The 24,495-nt window shown below is 35.8% G+C and overlaps 1 protein-coding gene across 5 annotated transcripts in view; it reads left to right on the top strand.

The window, feature by feature from the left end:
- Positions 1–24,495, top strand: part of AKT3 (AKT serine/threonine kinase 3) — a 177,926-nt gene that overhangs the window by 130,000 nt on the left and 23,431 nt on the right. For 4 of the 5 annotated variants that reach the window (XR_014174615.1, XR_014174616.1, XM_081944067.1 and 1 more), the window contains 3 exons: positions 3,442–3,564; positions 13,328–13,456; positions 23,624–23,838. Coding sequence is in view for 3 of the 5 variants with exons in the window: in XM_081944067.1 (XP_081800193.1) it covers positions 3,442–3,564; positions 13,328–13,456; positions 23,624–23,838 (467 nt within the window). In the remaining 2 variants the exon portion in view is untranslated. The remainder of the gene's footprint in view (positions 1–3,441; positions 3,565–13,327; positions 13,457–23,623; positions 23,839–24,495) is intronic. The other variant, XM_081944068.1, reaches the window with a different exon arrangement.

Here is a 24,495-nt window from a genome sequence, read left to right as displayed (position 1 = left end):
AAAAAGTGAAAGAAAAAAACATTATTTAGAAAGCAGAATGGAGTAACTGCAGAGTAGTCAATCTGATGTTGATACTTAAGAAGATTCTTGGTAACTCATAAATTAATCTGCAAGCATCTCAAAGCAATATGATTACTACCATAGTCATTGCCTATTTGTTAGGAATACATTTTATTAGCTCCATACTATATCAGTTTTTAAAATGATTAATAAGTCATTTTGTTTTTAGCAAAATGTTTAACAAAGTATTCTAGGACATTCTGATTATAAGCTAGCCTATACAGGTGAAACTCAAAAAATTAGAATATTGTGCAAAAGTTCATTTATTTCAGTAATGCAACTTAAAAGGTGAAACTAATATATGAGATAGACTCATTACATGCAAAGCAAGATAGTTCAAGCCGTGATGTGTCATAATTGTGATGATTATGGCTTACAGCTCATGAAAACCCCAAATCCACAATCTTAGAAAATTAGAATATTACATGCAATCAATAAAACAAGGATTGTACACAGAACAATATCGGACCTCTGAAGAATATAAGCATGCATATGTACTCAGTACTTGATTTGGGCCCCTTTTGCAGCAATTACTGCCTCAATGCGGCGTGGCATGGAAGCTATCGGCCTGTGACACTGCTGAGGTGTTATGGAAGACCAGGATGCTTCAATAGCAGCCTTTAGCTCTTCTGCATTGTTCGGTCTCATGTCTCTCATCTTTCTCTTGGCAATGCCCCATAGATTCTCTATGGGGTTCAGGTCAGGTGAGTTTGCTGGCCAATCAAGCACAGTAATCCCATGGTCATTGAACCAGGTTTTGGTGCTTTTGGCAGTGTGGGCAGGTGCCAAGTCCAAGCATCCCCATAAAGCTCGTCTGCGGAAGGAAGCATGGAGTGCTCCAAAATCTCCTGGTATACAGCTGTGTTGACCCTGGGCTTCTGACGTTGTTTGTTGTTCAGGAGCGACTTGACAAGAGGAATATGGCATTTGAAGCCCATGTCCAGGATCCGTCTGTGTGTGGGCTCTTGATGCACTGACTCCAGCCTCCGTCCACTCCTTGTGAAAGTCCCCAACATTTTTGAATGGCCTTTTCCTGACAATCCTCTCCAGGCTGCGGTCATCCCTGCTGCTTGTGCACCTTTTTCTTCCACACTTTCCCTTTCCACATAACTTCCTATTAATGTGCTTTGATACAGCACTTTGGGAACATTCAACTTCTTTTGCAATTACCTTTTGAGGCTTTCAATGATGGTTTTCTGCACAACTGTCAGGTCAGCAGTCTTTCCCATGATTGTGATTCCTACTGAACCAGACTGAGAGACCATTTAAAGGCTCAGGAATCCTTTGCAGGTGTTATGGCTTAATTAGCTAATTAGAGTGGGACACTTTGAGCCTAGAATATTGCACCTTTTCACAATATTCTAATTTTCTGAGATTGTGGATTTGTGGTTTTCATGAGCTGTACGCCATAATCATCACAATTATGACACATCATGGCTTGAACTATTTTGCTTTGCATGTAATGAGTCTACCTAATATATTAGTTTCACCTTTTAAGTTGCATTACTGAAATAAATGAACTTTTGCACAATATTCTAATTTTTTGAGTTTTACCTGTATGTGTAGGTAGCATGCATGAGAACTGAACCGCATATATAGCTATCTCAAAAACTGAAAGAGTGCTCATTGGTAATTCTTGATCCAGTTGAAGAAAAGTGTATGCTAAGATTCAGTGCTCTGGTATTAAGTAACTTGAAAAATTGAAGGATAAACTTAACAGATTTGCAAATGACTCTAACACTGCAAATATTCTACAAGAGAGAAATACAATTTAAATTGATCCTGATGAGATAGAGGAATGGTTGAAAATAAGCGATGAAGCTTAAGAAACAAATGCTCTTCCCTTAGGCAACAAATCAAATGCATTGGCATTGAAGTGAGCATTACAGACTAATGGCATTTATAAAAAATATGATGGAATAATAATTGATTGCCAACTGAATGTAACTAAGTGTCATGTTACACTGAGAAAGGCAAATACAATTTTAGGTTGCATAACTATTTCCAAATTGAGGAAAGTAATAGTCCCACTTTATTCTGTGTTACTCAGATCCTCAGTTTGAGTACTATGACAGTACATGCAGTTCTCAACTTACAACCATTTGTTTAACAACCATTCTAAATTAAAACTGCACTGAAAAAGTGATTTACAACCAGTCGTCCTACCATTTATAACTATCGCAGCATCCCCATAGTCATGTGATCAAATTTAAGTGCTAGGCAACTAGCATGTATTAAGTGCTAGGCAACTAGCATGTATCCTGGGCTAATGTGATCACCATTGGTGACCAGCTATCTTCCCAGCTATCTTCTGACAAGCAAAATTAATGGGGGAAACTGTATTTGCTTAATGACCATATGATTCACTTAACAACTGCATTGATTTGCTTAACAATCATGACAAAAAGGTTGTAAAGATGGGCACTATTCCTTTAAGAACTGCCTTTCTTAGCAACATAAATTCTCATCCCAATTGTGGTTATAAGTTTGAGGACTACCTATATTGTGCATCATACTTTAAAAATATTCATATCTGGATAAGTTCAGGAAGGGAAACAAGATGAAGAAACTAACCCTTTGTAAAAAAAAAGATGTAATATGCTGAATATGTTTAATGTTGAAAAACTGAACAGTGTTTAAATTCCTGGGGAGGGGGAAGTCACACATAAGTAATTCAAGTTATGTTCTCTCTGATTCTAAGCACAGAAAAGGAGTAATAGATCCACATCTTCTGAATGAAATTTGGGGCGAGTGGGTGGAATCCTTATATGAAGAGAAGCTTTATGGTGGACTAAGTTACTCAGAAAAGTGGGTTTCCTTCCACTGGATATATTCAAGCAGAGACTAGAATAGTCATCCTCTTTGATACTTTAACTGAAATTTCTGATCTGAAAGGGGTTGGATTTGATTGTTTAAATTGTCCTTTCTAATGCCTAGATTTCAGTGACCGCAAACACACTTTTTAAACCATACTCATTATTTTGTTTAATATAAAGACATAGAGGGATTGGTAGAACTCCTACATTAATTTCTTTGCTACAAATTTAAAAAAAAAACAAGGCGAAAGAGGAGCTGGAAGAAAAAAGTAGAGAATGATGATGATGCACATTTTTCCTCTGGTAACTGAAGGTTAAATGGGTAGCAAGGAAAATGCCTTAAACAAGATTGGTATATTGATTAAAATGCTGATTTAACAGCTCGCTTTTTCCCCTTGGAAACCTGGAAAAGATAAACCAGCTGCTATCTAAGAGTGCTGAATGTCCACTGAGAGTACACTATCTATCATCACAATATGGTGATGAGAGGTGTTTTATGTTTGTGTTAATTTCCCCCACTAAATCTGTAATTATTGCAATCCTGTCCCTGCTGTTTACCCTGCAGCTGTTTTTCCATTTGTCGAGAGAGCGGGTGTTCTCTGAGGATCGCACACGCTTCTATGGTGCAGAAATTGTGTCTGCTTTGGACTATCTGCATTCTGGAAAGATTGTATATCGTGATCTCAAGGTAAAAAAAAGTAATCAAAATGTTGTTTTTGAAGAGACTATTGGGAGAAACAAAGTAATTATGAAAGTTATGCTATTTTGAAAAAAGTAACCAGAAAATTGCGGTCTAGATTGAAGTTCATCAAAATGCTTATTATTCAATTTTATATTGTGAACTGTATAACTTGGCATTTGTGTAAATAATTCATAAGAAAGATTCAGTTTAGTGGTATGATAAAGGAATCTGATAATTCTGTTGCTTTTTTTCATCAAACACATATAAAACCATTTATAAATGCTTCAATTCTAATTAAACTCCATAAATGAAAATAGGGACTTTGGTTTTTAATTGTTCTAATAGAATGTTGAGTGCTAACCTACCTCGGAAGAGGAGCTGTTTTGTCTAAGTTTATTTTGAATATTCAGTTAGCTGGACAGGATTGGAAGGGTTTTTTCCCTTCATTGCAACTGGCTTTGACACATTGAGGATTCTTTTGTTTTACTTTAAACTTGGGTAAATCAAACTTAAGGGTTGATGTTTTGTTAGAAGTTCATTTTCATTGTAAGTACAATGTTTCATACTTCCCCACTGTGGTTTCATATTTTGTGAAGCATGTCAGTGCCTAAATAATCCATAATAATTGGCATTATTTGATTAAAGCAAGGACTATGAAGGGCTTCTTTGACAGGAAAATGTACTAGATATTAATCACTAAAGAGAATAATCACATAAGTGGGGTTTACAGTTTGCAAATATTCTTTCCAGTTGCATATTTATCCTCAACAGCCCAGAACCTAACTACCTTTGCAATCCTGTTACTTGTAATACCTACTGTTATTTCATTTTCATGTAGATCTTGATCTATAAGAATTTGGTCAGTGATAGTTCCAAGTTATAATGGTGCTGATCGAATGATGGTTACCACAGAATTTTAACATCTCAGCACCCCTGTGGTTATTTGATTGCAATCTGGGTGCTTAGCAACCTGTTCACACTTATGAGTGATTGCCAAATGCCCTGCGAATGGTTACACCATTTGCAACCTTCCTTAGTGTCTTCTGCACAAAGTTATAGGGAAGCAGACAGAGAAGGTTGCAATTCCCTGGGCTAGGTCTTCCCCATCTACATAGCATATTTTTCAGAGTATTTATTTATTTATTTGTCAACAAGTACAAGGAAGCAAGTATGAAAATACATGAAAAAATGGCACAAATAAATGGATATAAATAAACAAAACATAGCTGTAAACACATAAAAAGAGTACATATAAATGGGGACAGTAGGACAGGGACAGTAGGACAGGGACAGTAGGCATGCTGATGCGCTTATGCACGTCCCCTTAGGGATATCTTAAGAAACGTGTAAGGTCCACCATTTCCCCCCCTAAAAGAGGGTGAAAATTTGGGGGATTTTATACACCGAATGTAGCCCCCACCGACCCACCAGCCCCCACCTTTGGCCTCTGCCTCCCAGCAATTTACCTCCTTGCAGCAAATGGGAAAATGGAGCTTGCAGGATAGGCTATGGCAATCCCTGCAGCCTGAAACAGCTGATCATCGGGAGGTCTGAAACAGCTGATCATCGGGAAACTGAAATTGAAAATGAAGCGGACTGTTTGATTTTTGCGGCAAGGGACAAATTGCTGGGAGGCAGAGGCAGATTTTTTTTTCTTCTAATCAGGCTAAACTGAAACAGGCTGTTTGATGTTTGTTGTTTGCTGCAAGAAGGTAAGTCAGTAACTATAAATGCCTATAGAATGTTCAAATTATTAGACTTAACAAAATGAAGAATATTGTTAAGTCTAATAACTTGAACATTTAAAATCTTCTGAATGAAATTTGGGGTGAGTGGGTGGAATCCTTATATGAAGAGAAGCTTTATGGTGGACTAAGTTACTCAGAAAAGTGGGTTTCCTTCCACTGGATATATTCAAGCAGAGACTAGAATAGTCATCCTCTTTGATACTTTAACTGAAATTTAAGCCAGCAGAAATTGCCTTACCTAATGACTGGGATTCAGTTAATGATAGAAACCAGAATTGCAGGGATTGTCGTCACTGTGGGATTGTGCTTTATGATTATATTGCTTAGCGACTGAAATTCCAATGATAATTGTTATCATAAGTCAGAGATTACCTGTGATACAAAATCCTATAAAATGTGGGAGCTTCCCCCACTTAGTAAACTGTTATACTTCTTTGGCAGATGTTTTCACTTTGGTTGTTCCCACCTGGTTGCCATCAGAACTTGATGGCAACTGTACTGCATCTCCCAAATGCTCAGCTAGTGATGGCTCATATTTAGGTAACCATATAATTTCTGCTTTCCATGCATGTTTCTGGTATACCTAAAATCTCAATCTATGGTTGCAAGCTGCTATTTTGTTTCAGCTTTCACTGAATTTACCAAGTTGGCGCCTTATGAGATACTATACTCACATTACTGAGGTCTCTTTCCTTTTTGGATGATTTTTTATTTAAGTTATACGGAGATGTCATTTGATGGCCTGGTCCAAAGAAGAAAGGCATGTACAATAAAAACATAGGTATTAGTAACACTGTCATGATATCCCAAACTTTTGAATATTAGTTTTCTTTTGGTATTCTGTCACATATCACTATTGGAAAGCAATTTATTTCAACCTATACATACATACATACAGACACACACACACTTAATTAGTAACTCCAAAGGACACATTTGTGCAGTTCAGTCTGAGCAGAGTAGCTCAGAAAGTGTTACTCTGTTTTAAAACTTTGCATTTTAGGTTAGTCAAAATCCCATAACACTTTACATAATGCATGGGAGTTGTGATCTTATGTCATTGCCAAAGGAGCATCTATGTTCTTTTATATTGGAAGAAGATAGCATGTTCTGGTGAAAGAATTGAATTGTTACCTGGAAAAGTGACTAGATCTAAAGCAATTAATTTTCTCTTTTTCCCCCCCTTTCATTTTTCAACTTGATCACAATCTATGTTGAGTTTTTCCATTTCTGATTAGGATAACTCTCAATATGTTTGTAGTACTTTAAAACTGAATGTAGTTAAAGTCAAACTGGATTTTTATGCTAGAAGGTATAGGGCCGTGTTGGCAAATCTATGGCACACGTGTCAGAGGTGGCATGCAGAGCCCTGTCTATGGGCATGTGCACCATCGCCCCAGCTCAGCCAGCAATCGTTGGAGTTCCGAGGTGCGCATGCCCGCTGGCCAGCTAGTTGTCGGGTTTCCAGCGCTCTACAGTGCGCGTTCTGATTTGGGCACTCTGTGCCTAAAAAGTTCGCTATCACTGGTATAAGGGATTTGTAGTCAATTTTAACAGGGGAGCCTGGAAAGAAATATGTACAAAAGGGTTGAACCTAGGTCCTCAGAAATAGCATATTTTTTTTTCTAGGCTGCTCAGTTGAGGAATTTTATTATTTAGCAAATTAAATATTTAGGAGATATTTAAAACAGATTATATATACCAGAAATTAGAACTTTTATTTTTGATATTGGTTTTACAAGGAAAGTATAGAAGTATAGAAATGGCATAGAAAACATTGGTGAACATGTTCAATTGCAGTGAAATAGTATAGTTTGGTATATCTTTTGCATACCACTGGTATAATTTGGTATATCTTTTGTGCATTGCCCAGAACCATTGCTGTGAGTGGATAGCTATATGCAAGTAGTTCTTGACTTACAATTATTCTTTTAACAATGGTTTGAAGCAGTGGTGGGTTCCGGACCCTGTTGCAACTGGTACGGTTGCAACGGGGCCTGGCGTCCTTCATATGAATGCGCGCGCTGCACACGCTTGCGTCTTACCATCCAGCGATGCCTCTGCAAGCCTCTGCGATGCTCCAGCTGTTCGGCAGAGCGTCACGCAGACACTGTACGCGCCATGTGTGTGCGTGGAAGCGCTAAAAGGTTTAAAGACAGGTGAGCGCACGTGGGCGGGTGGGCCCTCTGGAGCTCCGTACCGGAACGGTACCTGGTGCTCCGGGCAGGCTCCAATATGTCCGTACCAGGGTGTACCGCCTGCAATCTACCACTGGTTTGAAGTTACAGCAGCCTTGGAAAAAATGAATTTATGACCTAACCTTAAAAATATGTTCATTGCTTTTCCCCTTTGGTCATATAATGGCAATTCAGGTGCTTGGCAACTGGCTCGCATTCACAATGATTAGAATATGCAGTCATGTTATCACAATTTATGACTTCCTTAGTCAGCTTCAGACAAGCAAATTCAATTACGGAAACTGGATTCACTTAGCACGCATATAATTCACTTAATGACCATATGATTCATTTAACAACTGTGTTAAATCAGATCATTGATATGATGATTTACTTACTGATATTTAATGATAGAAACTCTGGTCCCAATTGTGGTTGTACAAGGGCTATCTATAAATGGTTTAAATAAATACATAACCAACAAACCAGGAATTCTTTCCATTGTGGAAAATTGTCACTGTGCATAATGCTTTCTATACCTTTCTATAAGATACAGTTGATTGACAGACAAAAAAATGTAGTTCATACCTATTCTTTCCATAGTTTTTCCAAGGCTTTTGAGAAAGTATTTTGTGTTTGATGTATGAATTTTGTGTGGTATTGAATATATTTTTTTATTTTATTTTAAATGATGTGGATACACATCTATTCTTCAGATGCTTGTAATGGTTTTACTGGATAAAATTCAAAAAGCTTACATATTGACATTACTGTCACTTGAAATCGGATTGGAATTTGTTACCATCTCCTTAACAAAATTATATTCAGACATTTTTTTGATCAGTAATCAAGCCTCTTTATATATTTGGCCTCTCTCTACTCAAAGTTTTAGTGGTCAAAGATTTGGAGAAGAGAATTAGGGACCAGACTGATAAAGTGTGCTTGAAATATTGTTGTGATAACTAGGAAAGTGCAAACAATAGAAAATACTTTTTAAAAAAATCCTCTAAAATCAAACAAAGCAATCCACCAGAATGTTTGTGTTGTCCCAGGTTTTAATCAAAACAAAATCTTAGAATGATTTTCATGAGGAAGTAGAAAGACTACTCTTCCATTTTCTCTCTTTCTTCTTCCTCTCAGCTGCTGTCTGTTGAGCGGAACCTCTATTTTCCTGTCCTTTAACTTCCTAATGCCCTCCCTTCCCTTCTTCCCTTAGCTGCTGCCATTGACATCTGTGGGCTTTTATTGCTCTTACTCTTTGCATTCCAAGAACTACCCAGTATTTCTATGGTTTAGTCAGTATCTGGAACAAAACAACAATTTCATTTTGGTGCAGATCAAAACTTCTTGAATATTTGTATTCATGTGTTGCAACTATTCCATGTATGAAAATTACACCAACTATTATTTTTGCACATTTCTACTAATAATAATCATTAATTTCTTCATACCAAGACAAACATTGAAGTTGTAAATTGAAATATTGTACAGTAGAGATGTCATCACTCAATGCCCCTTAGAAACATATTCCTACTTATAACAAGGTCTTGCATATTTGGGTACATATAAGATACTTCCTGTAATATAGGTAGTCCTCAACTTACAACAGTTCATTTAGTGACTGTTTATTACAATGACACTGAAAAAAGTGAAGTATGATTGTCTTCACACTTACGATGGTTGCAGCATCCCCATGGTAACGAGACCACAATTCAGTTACTTGGTAACTGATTCATATGTATGATGGCTGCAGTGTCCCCTTTTGTGACTTTCCAACAAGCAATTCAGTGGAGAAGACAGATTCACTTAACAAGTGTGTGACTAACTTAACAACGGCAGTGATTCACATAACAACGGTGGGAAGAAATGTCATCAAATGAGACAAAACATTTTAACAGCGGTGTGAAGACTTTATATCCACTGTATATTGCTTTTTATGTACAATTTTAGCCAATTTACATTTCATGGTGGATTTGATTTCAATCAGGTTGTTTTAAATCACGATTTAAACTACGATTTAAATCACTAGTAAAAAGGCTTGATTTAAATCAACTTGACTTAAATCATAATTTTTAAAGAACTGTCATCTCTGTCCCACAGCAGCTCCTCCTCTGTTGATTCATTGACAGTCCCAATATTATAGAATATACAGCCTCATGCTTCATAACTAAGCTCCATTTCATGCTGAATAAACTAAATTATTAATGTATCTTAAATAGAAAACTATCTTTAGATAGATTTTTACTCCACAAGCATTTTATTAAAATAAATTTGAAAAAAAAATCATCGATTTTTATCCACCCTATTATATTTCAAGGCAAATGCAATGGATTCAGTAAGTATGATTCTGCAATCACAAATCAAGCAATTTAATTTGAAAAGAAATCCATGGTACATTTCAGAGAATTGAAATATTTAATGCCAATTGTGATCTTTCCTACTTGTGAATATAGTTAGTCGTGGACATGCAGTATCTGCTACACTAATAAACTTTCAACTAATGCATTGTTTGGGATTTAGTTTTTCAAAACGATCCTGAGAATGTATCACCTTGAATTCTCATTGAGAATTTGGATAGGTTTTTAATGTATATTTGTATGGTAGTTAATAAAGTTCAAGATGCTCGTGCTTATATTATAAAGCCCCATGATGCTTTCAAATGAACAAGTCATTTCCTATAGTGTGTGGAGTGTAAGACATAAAACAGATGGCCCTTCCTCCTTCTCCCTCTCCCTCTCCCCCCCCCCCTCTCCTTCTGCATTTCTCTACTACCTCATGAGGAGTAATTAGAAGTTACAGGTGGTTCACAAGGCCCACATTATAGCAGGTCAAGCATGCTTAAACAAATGTAGATAGTTTTGACTTAGGACCACAGTTGGCCAGAATTGCTGTTGTAAGTCATTGTGGTCATTAAGCAATCATTTTTACAATGGTCATTAAGAAAGGCACCATGGTTGTTGAGCAAATTTGATATATTGAATGGGTGGTTTTTTGCCATTTTCTATACAAGAACGATCAGTTAGTTCTAAGTCTGTGAATTCTACTTCTGTAGCATTCATATTTCTTTCCAACAAACTTACTGCTTTCAGATCACATTCCTTTTGTGAGTTTAATTTATCTATGGCTAGATGCAGCTGAATATTGTCCACAACCATTATCATTTCATCAAACTTTTAAAAAATATTTCAAATAAGTATTGCATTTGGCCACAGTTTTTTTTCAGATGTCAGCCACATTTGCTTGTCTTTATCCTGATAAATTGTTGCTCTGTGTAACTTGGCAATGATAGATAAAAGAACACAGGAATCCTCAGAATGAGAACAATAACTAAAAAGCATCCTCAGAATGGAAAAAAACAACCTAAAAACCCCCAGAGAATATATTTTCTATATATTTCAATCCAAAATTTAAAAAAGAATTAAAAAAATAAACTTCAAACATTTTACAAATTAGTAATATACAAAAATCCTGTAGTGAGAGTCCAAAATAGATGTAAATCAAATGAAAACACTTTCATTATTCCACAATATGACATGATTTCTTTATGAAAAAGCAAAAGTTATTCAGAACAATAGCATACCAGTCAAAGAGAAGATGAACAAATAGGGTCCAGCAGGGGGATAAAATAAATCTGCATTCAACCAGCCAGTCAACTTTTAAAGATAAAAAGTAAAATAAAACAAAAGATTCAAAAAGTGAAGTTTAAACTCAGGCATGCTTAAGAAAAGGACCTGCCAAGAGGAAAGATGGATACCCATGACTTTCTGACTGCTTTCAGAAGGAACTGAAATCTTCCCTCCAGCTTCCCCTTCCAGGTGGGCTCACGGTCTCTGAAAGTCATCTTGGGTCATTCCTAAATGCTCCCATTCAAATCCATGGAGCAGCACTACCAAAGTACCAGCTTTGGCAGCAAAAGTGGCGTATCATTGGCAGGAAAAAGAAAAGTTCATATTGTTCAGTAATCATCTTGGGGAGGAGTCTCTTCTGAGTCATTTAATATAGACTATTTTCAATACTCCAAGCTGTGTAAATAGCAATAGCATTAGTAATAGCACTTACATTGTACTTTGTATCAATCTGTAAGTAGTTTACAGAGTCAGCATATTGCCCCCCAACAATCTGGGTTCTCATTTTACTGACCTCAGAAAGATGGAAGGCTGAGTCATGAATTAGTCAGGATACTGGCAGTGGGCAGGGTCAGCCTGCAATACTGCATTCTAATGATTGCGCCACCATGACATTAGAATGTCAACAATCTTTAATTATATAACTATTACTGTACTGAAATTGAAATGATGCAGTATATCAAGATTTATAATGATTCAAATAAAAGGAAAGAAGCAAAAATCTTTAATATGTTAATACTTAACTGTTATACATATATATTAATGACAACAGTGCTTCTAATGTCAGTGTAGTATATCATGTTCTTCATGCAACTAAGGTTATTATTACCATACTGAACAGAACAGAAAAACAGAGGTGGAAGGGACCTTGGAGGTCTTTTAGTCCAACACCTTGCTCAGGTAGGAAACCCTATACTATTTCAGACAAATGGTTGCCCAATCTCTTCTTAAAAGCTTCCAGTGTTGGAGCATTCACAACTTCTGGAGGCAATTTGTTCCACTGAGTGATTGTTGTAACATTCAGGAAATTTCTCCTTAGTTCTAGGTTGCTTCTCTCCTTGATTAGCAATCTGTCACCCTGATTAGTGATTAATATGATGAAGAAACTTCCATGGATGATTTAGCAAGGGGAGCAATTGCTAAAATATGAGTGATAGCATCTTGATTCAAACCTCATGATTTATGTAATTGTATCAGAAATCACTTTATAAATTCTTAATTATATAATAGCGTTTGCATTATGATATACCACATATGTGAATATAATGTTTCAGTCTTCATGACTTGCTGCAAACACCTTAGTTTCTATATAATTACAGAATAATGAACTTTGGCCACAGTATATGAATACATTAAACTGCGTTTCCTAGCAGTTTTAGAATTCAATTGCCTGCAGTACAGAATTTGGCTCATTAAAACAAGAAGCTAATTATATTGTCATTTCGCTTTTTCTGTACAATGTATTAACTGTTTCACATAATTCCAGTTTTCGCTCTTTCATGTTTAAGAAGATAGAATACTACTACATAGAGTAGTTCCTTCTGCATTTATGCTTTTTCCTGCAAGTGTATGCTGCTATTCCTTCTAAGGTTAAATGGCTGTGTATTTACCAATGAAACAAGATGCACACATATGCCTATCAATATACCATTAGCCACTTTTTAAAAAAATCATCTTTGTACCTTCATGTTCAGCAGTACATCTTGTGTAGGATTTGCCTAGTCCAAAAATCATGCTATAAAAATAGCAATTATATAAATGAAGAAAGTAAATATCAAACTAGATATAATGATACACTATATTGCCAAAAGTATTCGCTCACACATCCACATAATCAGAAGCAGTTGTGAGCGAATACTTTTGGCAATATAGTGTATGTACTGGTAATTAATAGATATGCTGGTATTTTGTTTTTCTTAGAATAATATTATTTTAAAAGCCATTATTGGTTGTTCAGAAAGAGTAAATGAGGGAATATATTAAAATGGAAACAGCGCCCTGGGTTAAAGGAGTAAAGATACATAAATAAATCTGTAACTTCAATCAGTTCAAGTGACCTTTAAACTAGGAAAAAAACTAGGAAAAAAAGGAAAAAAAGTTAAAAATATCAGATTTGTCATTTATTACTTTTATTGATAGCAAAATTGTAATATAATTCTTACATGGCAGGTGGTTTTTTTTGTCTTTAAGTGACTTTTTTGTGTGTCTTTGTAAACAGTTAGAAAATCTAATGCTGGATAAAGATGGACACATAAAAATTACAGATTTTGGACTTTGTAAAGAAGGAATCACAGATGCAGCTACTATGAAAACATTCTGTGGTACTCCAGAATATTTGGCTCCAGAGGTATGTCAGTATTTTATATTTTAATGTCTTGCATTTTCTTTAATCATAAAATGCTTAGAATGGTAATATTTATGTTTTAATACTTGCAGATACTATTACAAAGGGTACTGTATTTATTATAGTTTTTGTATCGGGAATTTTTAGAAGTGTAGTTTAAACTTAATTAAAAGTGTAATTAAAAATTGGCATATGCATTAGTTTAATTTAAAATTTCTGTAGTGGAATCTATCTGCCATATAAATGGTAAATTCTCTCCCACTCCCTCCCTCCCCCTCTCTGCCCTTTCTCTCCCTTCCCTCTCTCTTTCAAAGGAATCTTATTTTTCTTTTCTTTTAAAGCATTTATTTTTTCACACATAGAAAATTAAATATTAAGCTAGTTCAGAAAAGTTCACAAATTAGATGAAAGAAAATAAGGAGATGAGAATTTTATTTCCAACTGAAGTTTGGAGAAAATTCAAGGAATAGTGCTGATGTAACTGTATGAAAAGAATTGTAGCTTAATCTAAACAGTTTGTCACTAAGATAACACAAAAATATTTTTGCCAAGTTTTCATTAATGTTTATTTAAAGTATATTTTCATTATGATCTTTCTCTGCATCTTGTGATTGAACCAGGAAACCTGTGCCCTGCTCTGGATGGGTACATGCATAGCCATTATTCTTTGTAAATTCTATGCATCTTATGTATGAAATATATGATGTTTAGAAGATTGAAGAATCTTCTACAGATGATTTTTATGGGAACCACTTAGTAAGACAGATGGGCAATGAAGTTCCTGTTGGCAGAGCTTCATTGAGAATTTGGCAATAAATCTCACTCTAGAAAATAAAACCTGCTCTTAGGAGCTAGCGGAAGAGAGTCAAGCTCAAAGTTCTCTTGGATAAGTTGCTTTACTGAAGAATAAGAAGCTTTTATTGAAGTTCAGCTGCTTCATTATAATTAAGCCTTTTTCTATATAATAGTTCTTGGGTTTACATGTTATGTGTCTTTCTCCTTCCCTTATGTGGTAATGCATTTATTGCTATTATTTTCCTTGACTTTTTTTTTAGAACTTCTAATAACTATTGTCACTTTGAATGTACATTAATCAGCATACATAAACAGGAGATTTCATTGCAAAAAGCTCTCAAAGGGTCTCCACCTCTAATATACACTACACAAATATGACAAAATAAATATATACATACATACGAACAAAATTATGCATATACCCACATATATTATATGACATGGAGAAACAACACAGTCTGGTTCGGATGTATACATTTACATGGCAAGAGAAACTAATCTTGTGAGTTTGCCAGACGGATGGCATAGGGAATTAAGCTGTTACAGAATCTGGTAGTCCTGTTAGAAATACTTCAAAATCTCCTCCCAGAGGGGAGCAACAGAAACAGACCATAATGTGTGTGGCCAGGACAGAAGGAGAAAGATGTGCTCTCCTCATCCGATGCAGGAAATGCCGATGCTGGTTTTCACAGTTCACTAAGGATGACGTGTGAAGAGACCAATTCAGATTGTTAGTTATCTGCACCCCCAGATACTTAATACTGTTGACCTCCTCTACAGCTGCATCCTTGATATTGAGTGGAGTATGACCATGTCGGCTCTTTCTAAAATCTATGATGATCTCCTTAACATTTAGATCCAGTTTAATTTTATTGCACCAGTCCACCAGAGCCTTCACCTCTTCTCTATATGCATCTTCATTGTCGTCCCAGATAAGACCCACCACTGCCATGTTGTGTCATCAACATACAATGTGATTTGTAGCAGATTTGGCACAGGACTCATGGGTCATCAAGGTGAACAATAGTGGACACGAGATAGCCCCGTGGGGAACCTTACTCAAGGAGATGGAGTTAGAAACTTTTCTTCCAACTCGCACAAATTAGGGCCTATCAATAAGGAAATCCAGTATCCAGTTACATAAAGGAGTATTAAAACCTAATAGGCCCAGTTTTTCACCAAATGCTGAGGAATGACTGTGTTGAACGCTGAACTAAAATTAATAAACCGCATTCATACATGAGTATTCTTCTCCTCCAGGTGTGCCAAACTAAGATGAAGCACATAGGAAAGTACATCATCTATAAAGCATTTCTTCCGATAAGCAAACTATAATGAATCAAATGTAGGGGAAAGGCATGAAACTATATAGTCCTTTACCAATCTCTCAGAACAAAATCTAAGACAGGTATCCTCAAACTATGGCCTGCAGACCAGATACGGCCCGCCAATGCAAAGTATCCGGTCCGTGGAGTGGTGGGAGGAAAAGCAGCTGCCAGCTTGTAAAGTAGTGTGTTAAAAGTCTTTAAAAGTGCTTTAAAAACGGCCTTTTAGATGTTTTTCATAACTATGTGATCCAGGGCTGGTGGGTGAGTAGGAGAGGGGGTGGTGCCAGCTTGCAAAGCAGCTGTCAGCTTGTAAAATAGTGTGTTAAAAGTCTTTAAAAGTTTTTAAAAGTGCTTTAAAAACAGCCTTTCAGATGTTTTTCACAGCCACGTGATCCAGGGCCTGTGGGTGAGTAGGGAAAGGACTGCTTTTAAAGTAGCTTTAAAAGTGGGTGGTTGGGGGGGGGGGACTTGTCTCCATGATTCCTAGCTATTCAAAATCAGTGGAAGTTGGCTAACACTAATTCAAATGGAACCACAGTATAATGTCTGAAGGAGAATTCACCCGCTGCTTTGATTCTTCCCATATATAAAGTACATCCACCAAATTGGTTGCTGAACAATTTTGGTAGATATTCATGTGTGTATATACCAGTGTTGGGTTGCAGGCGGTATGCACTGGTAAGGGCATACCGGAGCCCACCGCATACTGTTCCAGTACGGTGCTACGGAGGGCCCACCCACCCGAGCTCCTTACCTGTCTTTTAAGGCTTATGCGCACCTGCATGGCACATACAGCACCTGCGCAATGCTCCGCTGAGCAGTTGGCGCGTTGCGGAGGCGATAAGATGCATGCGCATGCTGCGGGCATCCACGTGGATATCCACATATCAGTTGGAACGGGATCCGGAACCCATCACTTGTATATACACAAGCACAAGTGTGGCAAAAAGCAAATCAGTTTGTGAATTCCCTTCCAGGCTTAAAAGATCTTTAGCCCTATAATCCCAAATAAGCAGACCCACACTTCCCATTGAATTAGTAGTATATTTATGTTGGTTAAAATTGTTCTTCATTTTAAATATTGTATTATTTCATGGTGTTTTTTGCACTTCAAATAAAGTTATGTACAGTGTTCATAGAAAATTTTTCATGTTTTTTTCAAACTATAGTCTGGGTCCCAACAGTCTGAGGAACCATTATCCCTCCTTAATTCACCCTTGGAGGCTGTATGTGTCTGTATCTGTTGATTCTCGCCTTCTTCTGCCTGCTTCCAATGTCTCTCAATGCCCATCTTGGGGTTTTTAGTTGCAGACTTAATTGGTGCAGTTCTCAGTCTGGTTTATTGTGTGGTCATCTGAAACATATGATCAGCAGTTATTTTGAAGGAAATCCTGTTTATTTTATTCTTTTTTAAATGGCCTATTAAGGAGCCTGAGGCTGCTGTTTTAATGAAGTTAGGCAAGTGACAAGAAAGTTTGTGCTCTTTTTCACTTAGGGGAGGGGCTCTTAAGTAAATAGATTCCTTGGGTTGAGTAAGTACAGCAAGGACAAAGGCAAAATGGACTGCTAAATTAGCCATGCCCACCCAGTCACATGCCCACCTAGCCACACCCACCCAGCCGATTGTCCCTCCCAACAGTGTGAGGGACCATGAATCAGCCCCTATTCAAAAAGTTTGAGGACCCCTGATCTAAGATGTGGAGAAGACCTGTTGTGTTTCAATAATACTTTTGTCTGCTTTCAAGCTCTTTCTAGCCGTAGCAGATTCTTTCCTTATATCTATATTCCTTCTTAGTTTTCTTTAACCTGCAGAATTGCAGCAACATTGGGAACACTATCCATCCTTTTGAAACACTTGTTCTGTTCTTAGATTTCCATAGCTTTAAACTGCACAAAATTACTTCATGCGATTCTCCATGACATTTTGAAACTTTAAAAGTGATGTAAATGATATCCATTCTGCTTGACTTTTGGACCTGTGACTCTAGAATTCCATTTTGTAAATATGTCAGGTGTGATAGTAATGTTACACCTACTCCTTGTATGTGAGAAAAAACACAACATTTATAAAGCGGGTAGTTTGATAGAAGAGGTCATCTTTTCTTAGGGGCTTGTGACAGGACAAGGCATTCCAGGTATCTGCCTTTCTCTTGGGGTTGCATTATAACTTCAAAATCATTTGTTATAGGCTTCCTCTTTCTCTAGCCCAGCTCTTGATCTTGTTTCAGTACCAGTTTCTTAATGATACCTTCTAATAACTTTGTCTAAGAGCCATATCTGTTTCTGGAAACATGATGGAGAAAAATGGAAGGGAAAAGATAAACTTTCTGATAGGCCATATCCAGGTCTAATAGTGCCTGTTAGAATTTTGAAACTGTTCTTCTGGAAGTGGTATCCAAAGTGGAAATTAGGGAGGCACCCACTCTAGTCCATAGAACTATAGATACCTCTGTAAAAAATGGCCAGGACAGAAGGTGAAAGATGTGCTGTCCTTCATCCGACACAGAAAATGCAGACGCTGGTTTGCACACGTCACTAAGGATGACGTGTGGAGAGACCAATTCAGATTGTTAGTTATCAGCACCCCCAAATACTTAGTACTATTTGACATTCTACTTATGATTGCAGGTCTTCATATTTTGTGAATTTCTCAGTTCTTTCTCTACTATTCTGCTGTCTACAGGTATTGCAACCTCCACTATCCAGATTTTTTCTTTCTTTATCAAGAATTGTTAAGTCGGGTGTTATGTGGCAGCCTGTTTGAATTCTAAAACCTCCAAGCATTTTAGCTTCAGTTTCTATTACTTTGTCTCTTTAGGATTCCACTAGTTCTTGCTTGCAGGCAAATGGTATTTCTTGCAGATATTCCAATCCTCTTATTATTGCTACTTTGTCATGCTGTTCTTTGTAGTCAATCTGTGCAATCTTTTTGCAAAATGAGTCTCTTTGAAAAAATTCTCTCTTGTTATTAACCTCTCCCAGTCTATCACCATTAACTATTCATAATGGCTTTTAGATCCACTTTTAGCAGAACCTTCAGTTCACCTTTTCCCCCCTAGAAGTTTCCCCAACTGAACTATTGTATTTCTTCTTGCATATCAAAATTAGTGATAATTTTGGATTTTCTAATGAATCTTCATTGACGAGCTAGGCAATTACAGAATTTTTGTTCTATCAGTGAACTCTGAGCACTATGAAAAAAAATAACCTTATTTACACTGAAAGCATAGTAAACTATTGTGCTGTTTTCTTGCAGTGGCTGCATTTCTGTTGAATTAGCATTAGTTACGGGTATCCATCCCTCTAAATGTACAACCATGTTAAAACAAAATGTTGCTCACATAAAGATAAAACAACACTTGAAGTGTTAAGTACATTTATTGGCATTTCAGCTTCATTATGTCCATTCCTCAAATGCATGAACATAATCATATGAATATTAGTTATTTTTCACATGCTTATGTGATCACACAAAAAGTGCATGCTAAAAAGAAGCAGATGGTGACAGATGGGGAAGGTTGAATAAGGTGTTTTTGGAATCCTAGAAAATGTACTTTTGTAATAGTGTAAAAATAAAAATTATTTGAATGCCAAGTAAGAATCTACAGAACAATTGATTCGTAATTGTTTTCATATTGTGGTAATTTTGATTAAATGTGTTTCACTGTCAATATTCATAATATTCAATATCTTATTCATATTAAAGCCTGACATAAAAGAGTAGATTTATATGCAAACATTCTTGAAAGTAAGAACTCATTACTTAGTAACAATTAACTTTCGAGTATATTTTCATATCATTGTGCCATAAAATAATATTTAGCTGGAGTAGGTGGAGTCTCTCAGAAAGTAATTTTTATTTTTCAGTTTTCCTGAAGTGCAGTTTTTATAATACTTCAAAGCTGGATCTAAAATAGCTGCCCGGTTTTATGTTTAAATATGTGCATAAAACTATTCATGTTCTCTTAGTAATCTCATAAAACATTTGAAACAGCCTATGTCCATTATGAAAAGGGTTTTTTGCATAATTGGAAAGGGCCATTTAGGCCATCAAATCCATTCTCCTGCTCAGTATAGGACTCTAAATTAAGCATGCCTGACAGATGACTATCAGCCTCTACTTGAGCACAACCAATGAAAGGAGTTCACCTCCTCCCTTGATATTTTTTTTAAATAGTAGTCAAGGCTGTGTAATGTAGTCAGTGATCAATCAGAGAAATTTATTTTAAAACATATGGATAAAATAAAAGACATCCCTAATTAATATCATGAAGTATTTTGATAATAATGATTTATTAAAGTAAAAAAATTAAGGAGGGATAGACACATATACCTTCTCTACAATAATATTTTGACAGGTTAGTTTCGTTAGAGTCCTGGTGGGGCAGTGGTTAGAAGTTCAGGATTGCAGGCAAACTGCTCACTACTTTGGATGTTGACTGGACTCAATGTTAACTCAGCTTTCTGTCCTTCCAGGTCGGTATGATGAGGATCTAGATTATTGGGGGCAATATGCAAATAATTCGAAATTGTAAACCTCCCAGAGAGTTCTGTAAAGTGCTATGGGACAGTATATAAGCCTAAAATGCTATGCTAAATGCTATTAGTAATGTCCCAAAAGTTAATTCAACAATTGCCAATTGCAATTTGGAGACTTGGGATACAGTCACATTTCAAAATAGTGCATTTTTATCCATATGTCTGTATGTATTAAGATTGTTTACAGTGGAAATAAAAGCTTTAGAACTTGTTTCCCCCATGAGAAATACAATTATGCTTGAGCTCAAGTTTGTGTGTTCATTCTGGAACCATGTCCTGTTCTTGGAGATGGCCTGGACTTGTAGTTTTTCAGAAGAGGTTTGCCATTATTTCCTTCCTGAGGCTGAGAGAAAGTGACTGGTCCAAAGTCATTCAGCCAGCTTTGTGCCTTAGGCAGGTCTAGAACTGGTTTCCTGGTTTCTAGCCTGATGCCTTAACCACCACAACAAACTGTTTCTCAGTTGTGATTTAACACTGTCCAAAATAAGCTCACTAATACTCAGTGATATGAAACATAACATTCATAGTAAAAATCAAGATGAATAAATTGGAAAAGAGAAACATAATGTTGTAGTTTAATTTGTCTTGAAAACAAATTAAACTGCATTTAAAATAGTTCTTTCTGTTGCAAGACATTATAAGAGTAAAATCATGTTTTAAATTAAGACAATCAAATAATTTAATAACTGGAAACCATGATTTTTGTTAACTGTTGTTTTAAATCTCTGAAATATATTGAAGTATCCTAATATATAGAAAATATTTTTATTATAACAACTGATAAATCCCACCTTGCTATGGTAAGGTTGAATTGAAATGTCATGTTTTCTCTAAATTATTCAAAAGTTTCTAGATCTGTTTCACTAGATATTTTATTGGTGGTGCCTCCAAAGTAAATATTAGGTTTTATTATTTATACTTTTTTAAAAAAAAGCCCCAGGCACTTCATATTTTGCCAGGTATTTTTTCCTGTTTTTAATGCAAAAGGGGACCCCCATTCTAAATATGTTACAATAGATATGTGAGTTATGTAACAATAACAAAGTTTCATTACTCTAACATTTTTATTCATGTATAAACTAAAATAGTTTAAGTCATTTTTATATGATCAATTAAATTTTATTTAATCAATTTAGTGTCAATTAAATGCAGTAGTCTCAAGGTAGTTTATATAGTGTTAATACACTAACTCAGGGATGCAAACTGGCGGCTCATGGGTCAGACGGGCCACTCGCAGGCCATATCCACCCCAGCTCCGCAAAGAGAAACATGATACGTCACGTGATAGCAATGTGATGCCGCAAGTTTGACACTTGTGCACTAACTGATAGGTGTTAGTGACTTACTGGTCAAGTATAATTTAATGCACTACAGTGGATTTGCATTACTGTCTATTCTTTTCATCACTGAAAAGTAGAATTTTATTACATTGATTATTAAACAAGCAGAAAAGCTCTAAAATACTGCTTTTATTTCTATATAAGTAAACTCTTCCTAAACATAATTGGTATACATGCTAGTACAACATTTATTTAGGTAGATGTAGGACTTGATTCAGTTTTATAGGCATTATCCCTTTATATGAAGAAATACTTTTTTTTCATCTTAATGCCATTAAATAAATTTACAGGTGTACGTTAACAATGAAAGGAGTTCTTATACAATGATGTATACAATTGTATCATATGGTACTGGGGAAAAAATAGGAATATTTTCTTTGTTCCAGCAGTCCTAACTATAACAACGAGCAACAACAGCAGTGGCATGACAAAGTACCGATAATGGTGCATTGGAATATCTGCAAGAAATGCCACTTGCCTGCAAGCAAGAACTAGTGAGACCACAAAACAGACAAAGTAATAGAAAACGAAGATACTAAAGTGCTTACCACATAACAACCCAGATTTAATAATTATTCATAAGAAAGATTTAAAAGAAGTCTAGCTAATGGAAATTGCAATAGTTTGGCAAAAGAAAACAAAATTAGTATTAAATAAAATTAAACAAATTTAGCCTTGAATAGAATGCCAAGACATCTAGAGCACCACTTGAACACTATTGGCATTGATAAAATCACCACCAGTCAATTGTAAGAAGCTATTTTGCTTGATATAGCTTACATCCTGCAACAATATATTTAATATTATTAAATAACAACATTTATCTATCCCAAGGGTTTGGAAAGGACTCAATAGATGGACAAAAAGGCAAAATCCAGCCTAAACAACTGCCTGAATGTGCAACCGATCATAAGCACCTGCTACATAACACTCAAGAGTTAACAATTATTGATAAGAAAGACAAACATGTCTGGATAGTGGATGTTGCAGTACCCGAAGACAGCAGAATAGAAGAGAAAAAATTGGAGAAAATCACAAAATACAAAGACCTGCAAATAGAAGTAAATGGCAGTGGCAGAAGAGAACAAAGTTAGTATCAATAGGAAAAGGTGCCTTGGGTGCAATCCCCAAAATCGGGCATACTGCTTGAAGACTGTTGACATTGACAGAATTACCATCACTCGATTATAGAATGCTACTTGGTAGAGTTTACATCTTGTAATGATGTAACACATTTACAAATACCAACATTTCTCTATTCCAGATTCTTCAGAAGAATTCGATAGGTGGATAAAAATGCCAGATCCAGTCTAAACATCTGGCTGATGATACAACTGACCATAATAATTAAAAAAATAATGTCATGTAGTGGTTAAGTTTTTGGATAACCTAGTTGTAGTTACCTTTGGCCCAGGAAGTTCAGTGGATGGCAAAGTCCAGTCACTCTCCAAGCTTCCTCACAGAATTCTTTTGATGAATAATAGAAAATAATGCTCTATATGCTGCATTCCACTGTTAATTGAATGGCATACAATAAACCAAGCCTATGTCTTATATGTTGTTCAATCTTTAGAGCTGTGTTTCTTAACCTTAGCAACTTAAGCTGTGTGGTCACCAATTCTCTAAATCTCTCAGCCAGCATGCTGGCTGAAAAATTCCAGGAGTTGAAGTCAACACAGAGCTTAAAAGTTTCAAAGGTTGAGAAACACTGCCTCAGAGTATTAATTTTTGTCATAACAATGTTATAGCATAGAGAGCAGAAGATACTGTACTCCCTGCGGTATCTCCAGAACTATTGCACCTACATCAGTGCTTCTGTAGTGGAAGACAAATGAAAAAAATGAAAAAAATATATATACTAGGACTGTGCTCCACTACACTGAATTGAATCCTTGATTTTAATAGATAAAACAGTAGAACTCAAGGCACATAAAAACAGATGCTCAAAAGTTAGCTTTTAAATCATGTACATCTGTGTTTACCTAGAAGGATAATGACCTTGAAATGAAGGTGCTGCCTTGTTTAAACAAAGACTAAATATAATACTTTCCTTTTCCTTAGAAAATTATGACAACACTCTCTTTTAAAGGGCAATTATTTCAAAAGTAATCTGTTCATCAGGTAAATATATTCCTCTATGTGTTAATGCCTTGATATTGCTATTTTAGGTTTTGGAAGACAATGATTATGGTCGTGCAGTGGATTGGTGGGGCCTTGGAGTTGTTATGTATGAAATGATGTGTGGCAGATTGCCATTCTACAACCAGGATCATGAAAAACTTTTTGAACTCATTCTAATGGAAGATATAAAATTTCCTCGAACTCTCTCATCTGATGCAAAATCATTGCTTTCAGGTCTCCTGATAAAAGACCCAAATAAACGGTAAGATTAAAGATATATTTTGGTATTAAAAATATATACAATATAAAATATACAAGGGAATGAAAAAGAATGAAATGAGAATTGCTTTTTAGAAAATTCCTGTTTAAGCAACATGATGCCCTTTTCCTCACAGTGAACAGGAATTAACTGATAATATTTCTCTATTGAACTATATTCTACTCAACTATTTTGACTTTTTGTAGGATCAGAAGCGGCAAAGTTTATAACTAAAGAGGTAATATCTCTTAAGAACTAAAATGGTGCTTAGTTAGTTAGTACTGGACTTTCCAGTATTTTAATTACCACAGTAAAATCTCACTTTCTGAATATTGGAAATTTGTTCAAGTTGTATTGATAAACCGTGTGAGTGATAGAGGCACTAAGGTATACTTACTGGGATCTCAGTTTTCTGAATTGTCTCTTTTATCTTATAAGACTTTCAGATATTATTTATTTGATTGATTGATAGCTGCCAATCTCATATACATGATGCTGAGTGATTTACAAAAAATAAAACAAGTAATATAGAATAAAAAGACATAGGATAAAAACATCATAACACCAACAGATTGGCTCTACCACATATGTGGGGCACCAGTTGAAGTAAAAGGAACAGAAAGTGCAGATAACTCTCTAATGTGCTTTTGTCTCATGCAA

Source organism: Natrix helvetica (assembly GCF_964273705.1).
Source record: "Natrix helvetica genome assembly, chromosome: 2".
NCBI classification, from domain to species: Eukaryota; Metazoa; Chordata; class Lepidosauria; order Squamata; family Natricidae; genus Natrix; species Natrix helvetica.
The sequence above is the reverse complement of the archived record's forward strand: the minus strand, read 5'-3'. Positions and strand labels throughout refer to the sequence as shown.